Source organism: Octodon degus, unplaced genomic scaffold (assembly GCF_000260255.1).
Source record: "Octodon degus isolate 3935 unplaced genomic scaffold, OctDeg1.0 scaffold00093, whole genome shotgun sequence".
Classification (NCBI taxonomy): domain Eukaryota; kingdom Metazoa; phylum Chordata; class Mammalia; order Rodentia; family Octodontidae; genus Octodon; species Octodon degus.
The window spans coordinates 4,732,574-4,736,916 of NW_004524669.1; the positions used below are offsets into that span (position 1 = coordinate 4,732,574).

The following is a 4,343-nucleotide window of genomic DNA, read 5'->3' on the forward strand; positions in this document are numbered from 1 at the left end:
AAGCAAACAGAATGGACTTATCGTCTGGTACTTTCCAGGGGATCAGACCTGGGCCTTCATTCCATCAAAGAATAAGGCAAAAGCTTCGAATGCATAGAAATGAGCTCGAACTGATTCTGTCTTCTGTACCTGCTTCTTGACATGGTCAATCTCAGATCTCAGTCTCTGGATCATGCGGTTGATCTCAGCAATCTCCTGCTTGGTGTTGCGCAGGTCATCCCCATGTCTGCCTGCAGTGACTTGCAGCTCCTCATACTGTAGGCCAATTGGAGAGATAGAAAATGAATATGAGTTTCATGTGCAAAGGAGAGCTGTCACTTGTAAAGCACATATGTGATAACCTTGAAATTTTTAGAAAAGTGGATTTTACATGGTTAATGGACATTGCAAAACCCAGTCACAAACCATCCTGTTTAGGAGACCAAAGATTGCCTGATTATCTAAGATCTAAGCACTGTGTAGCATGTTCTAAGAAGGAACATTCTGGGTACAGCTAGGTAAAATGACTAGCGCTTTACATGGCATATTTTCAACTTCCTCTGAGTCCTTTTCCTTTCTATGCTTGGCATAAACTCTGTAAATCTTTAACCATGTATAGTGTCCTTGCTGTGAGAAAAGCTCTACTTTCTCTCCTCAGCCCTCCCCAACCCAGTGGATCAGAAACTTTCTGGTTTTAGACGGCTGTCTCCAGGAGCACTGGGCCCAACTACTGCTCAGCAGCTGCCTCCCACTACTCACCTTGGTCTGGTACCAGGACTCAGCCTCAGCCCGGCTCCTCTGGGCAATCTCCTCGTATTGGGCTTTGACCTCAGCAATGATGCTGTCCAGGTCCAGGTTACGGTTGTTGTCCATGGACAGGACCACAGAAGTGTCTGAGATGTGGGTTTGCATCTGAGACAGTTCCTGCAGAACAGAAGGTGCTAAGGTCATCTTTGTGCATGTCCCTCATAGAAGCACCAACCCCAGGTCTTCCTGCCTGTGCAGACCCCAGCGGAGTGCAGGGCAAGGGGCTGAGGGAACTCACGGCATCATATAAGACTCTCAGGAAGTTGATCTCATCGATAAGGCTGTCAGCTCTAGCTTGCAGCTCAGTCTTATTCATGTAAGCAGCATCCACGTCCTGGGGACAGAGGCCACACAGAGGAGTTAGCTGCACCCTGCTGTGCAGGCCACCCATCTCCGTCACCCTGGCATCTCTCCTCTTGGATGAGAGTGGGAAACAGAACCAAGTCTCTTGTTCAGTAGGAAAAACTGCATCCCACTTTGTCACTCACCTTTTTCAAGGTCACAAATTCATTCTCTGCTGCTGTGCGCTTGTTGATTTCATCTTCATATCTATAAGAAAGGGTATAAAGCATTGTGTTCAGTGTGTGGCTCAAACTCAAAGGCTCTTGATCTCGTGTTTCCAGAAATAGAATATATCCAGATCCAGTTCTCCTGCCACAGAGAGACTGAACAATAATTTTCTCATCACTAATATATTTCCCTTTTCTGTATCCCAAGTTCTCATCACTCTCTTGTCATTCATTCTTTTGTTGTCAGTCAACAATTTATGATTGACATTTCTGGCCATGTTTTCCTACACAAATATGTGCACACCTACATTGTCATCCCATTGTTTTGAGGTGTGAGCCTGAGAAACAGAGCTTACCCTCCTTTTTGACTCACTTGTTCTTGTAGTCCTCCACTGTGCCCTGCATGCTCCTCAGCTCTGTGTCCAGGCGACCTCTCTCCCCCACATGGAAGTCCAGCTTCCTCCTGAGGTTGCTGATGTACTGCTCATACAGGGGCTCCACATTGTTCCTGACTGTCTTGGTGCCCTGTTCCTGCAGCAGGGCCCACTTGGTGTCCAGGACCTTGTTCTGTTGCTCCAGGAACCTCACCTGAAAGGAATACAGGACATTGATTTGTGAGACAAAGGCACAAAGGAAGAAGGGATGGGTTGCCAGGTCTCCCAGGGGTCGTGGCTTCTCCCTGATGCATGGTTCTGAGCACTCCCAGTGCCTCAAGCTGAGAGTTTGGTCCTCTGCAAGTCCTCTTTTCCACCACCCAGACCCACCAAGAACACTTCAGTATGGACCACTAAGGAATTGTCTCCCTCTAACCTATTGTATTCAGTGGCTTTTAACATTTGTTTTTCTCTTTCCAAGCTCAACTAACATTCTAGTTTAAAATAATATTTATTGATATCTTTAACAAGTCTGCACTGGGAACGGGACTTAAGTTTTTGGAGTATCCATGATGCCTAATGATTCTATTGACATTTATCCTCCCTTTTAATGCATGTATCTCTTAAAAAAAATATCCCATTTTTTAAATTACTCTCTGTGTCCTGAGTAAATCAGCATTTTTACACTTGTGTAACTTGCTCTGAAGTTTTCCTTATCTAGCTAGAGAATCTGTCTCTTTCCAGTTTGTGTTTAGCCTTTTCCTCTAATGCAGACTCCAGAGTGAGGCAAGGGCCCAAGCACGCTGGCATCTATCCTATCTCTTAGATCCTGTAGCAGGAGGCCTAGCTGCTCCCCTTGGCACTCCTCCTCCTGTGTGGGTCTGTAGGGGACTCAGCGGTTGGAAGGAATTCTAACTGCACCTCCTCCTGCTCTTGCCACCATAGATAGGACCATCCTGTGCTCTATGGAGGGCCAGTGGGAAGCCCCCTCCCTCTGCCCTACTTCACCCTGTTGGAGGATTGCTATGTGTCCATCTGGGGTCCCTACATTCCCTGAGGAGGCCAGGCCTCCCAGCTCACCTTGTCGATGAAGGAGGCGAACTTGTTGTTGAGGGTCTTGATCTGCTCCCGCTCCTCAGTCCTCACACGCTGGATGGTGGGGTCGACTTCCAGGTTCAGGGGAGTGAGAAGACTCTGGTTGACGGTGACCTCTTGGATGCCTCCAGGGGGGCACACGGGGAAGCCAGCGCCCCCATAGCCACCAACAAAGCCAGCTCCTCCACCGAACCCAGCTCCACCGCCAAAACCAAATCCACTGCAGGCTCCGCCTCCATAGCTAAAGCCACCTCCAACTCTGGTGCCATATGCTCCACCAGCGGCACAGCTGCCCCCTACGATGGAGATCCTCTTGGAACCTCCCAGGCCATAGAGGCTCCTGCTGCCAAAGCCAGCTCCTCCATACGCTGCCCCAATGCCGCCACTGCCCCTGGAGCGGCACACAGAGACACTGCTGAAGCCGGAGCGGCTGAGCCCAGGGACTCTGGCTGAGCTGGCACTGAAGCCACGGCGGCTGCTGTTCTGGCTCCTCACAGTGGTTTTGCTAGACATGTTTCCTGGTGCTGAGAAGGCTGGGGAAGGTAGTAGAGGCTGAGGGCAGAGCTAGAAGGGCAAGTGAAAGAGATGGGTGCCGGCAACAGTTTATATGCGGTGCTGATGGGCTGGGCTGGTTCTGGAAGGTGAGCCTGCACATTGCGAGGGTTGGGTTTTACACATAGTGAAGTCACACCTGCATTGTTAGCAAAGTTATGAAATATCGAGATTGCATTTTTTGGCATCCCTTAGTCAGGGAAAATTCTGAATTTATCTCAGTACAGTGAGACAAATGTCAACTCATTATGGGGAAGAGTTAGTCACAGTCTTCAACAAGATTCTTCAGGCCTTGCTGTGCGTCTGAGCACTGGGAGTGCTGTCTGCTTCCCAGCCTATGAAGCATTGAGGGTCCACTATCACCTTATGCTACCAGGAAGACTGTCATTTTCTCAGTGTCTCAAATGTTAAACAACTTATTTGCGTTTATGCAAAGTGTCACATATACAGAGGGCTTAGCCCCACACTTAGCCTCCCACAGCCCTCTCAGCCAGGGTTAACACCGAAGCTTTCACAGCCCTGTTTCTTCCACCCTTCCACCCTATTCACTCACTTACCCCGAATTATTTGAACATAATTTCTAGAAAACATAACTTTTTTAAAGATAATTCAGTATGTCGAAAGATAAAGTTAAAAAAATAGACACCAAACTACACCTATATTTTAAAGATGTATATGTCCAGTAATATTAAAAATTCTTTAATTTATATGATTTAATTTTTTAGTATCCTTGTAACTATTACTTATTTCTTACTATTTGGTGCCCCAAATTTTTTATTCTCATTTTCTTTGGGTGAAATATCTTAAATAATATACAGTAATCCCTTGCTATTTTGCGTTCAACTTTTGTAGACTGTTTTGTGGGTTTTCAAAAAGTATCATTCTAAATTATTTATTGTAGGGCCGGCCAAATAGCTCAGCAGATTAAAGCACCTGCAAGCAGGTGCAGGGGCCAGAGTTTTGATCCCCAAGCCTGCCCCTGCTGGCCCCGACCCCTGGGCATGCTGAGATGGAGATTGAGACTGGG

The 4,343-nt window shown here is 47.4% G+C and overlaps 1 protein-coding gene across 1 annotated transcript in view; it reads right to left on the reverse strand.

The window, feature by feature from the left end:
* Positions 1–3,320, reverse strand: part of LOC101586012 (keratin, type II cytoskeletal 6A-like) — a 4,646-nt gene extending 1,326 nt beyond the window's left edge. The window contains exons 1-6 of the mRNA XM_023722894.1: positions 2,750–3,320; positions 1,669–1,883; positions 1,275–1,335; positions 1,025–1,120; positions 739–903; positions 49–255 (exon numbers count right to left, since the gene is read on the reverse strand). Coding sequence (XP_023578662.1) covers positions 49–255; positions 739–903; positions 1,025–1,120; positions 1,275–1,335; positions 1,669–1,883; positions 2,750–3,277 — 1,272 coding nt within the window. The 5' untranslated portion in view covers positions 3,278–3,320. The remainder of the gene's footprint in view (positions 1–48; positions 256–738; positions 904–1,024; positions 1,121–1,274; positions 1,336–1,668; positions 1,884–2,749) is intronic.
* Positions 3,321–4,343: the final 1,023 nt, after the last annotated feature.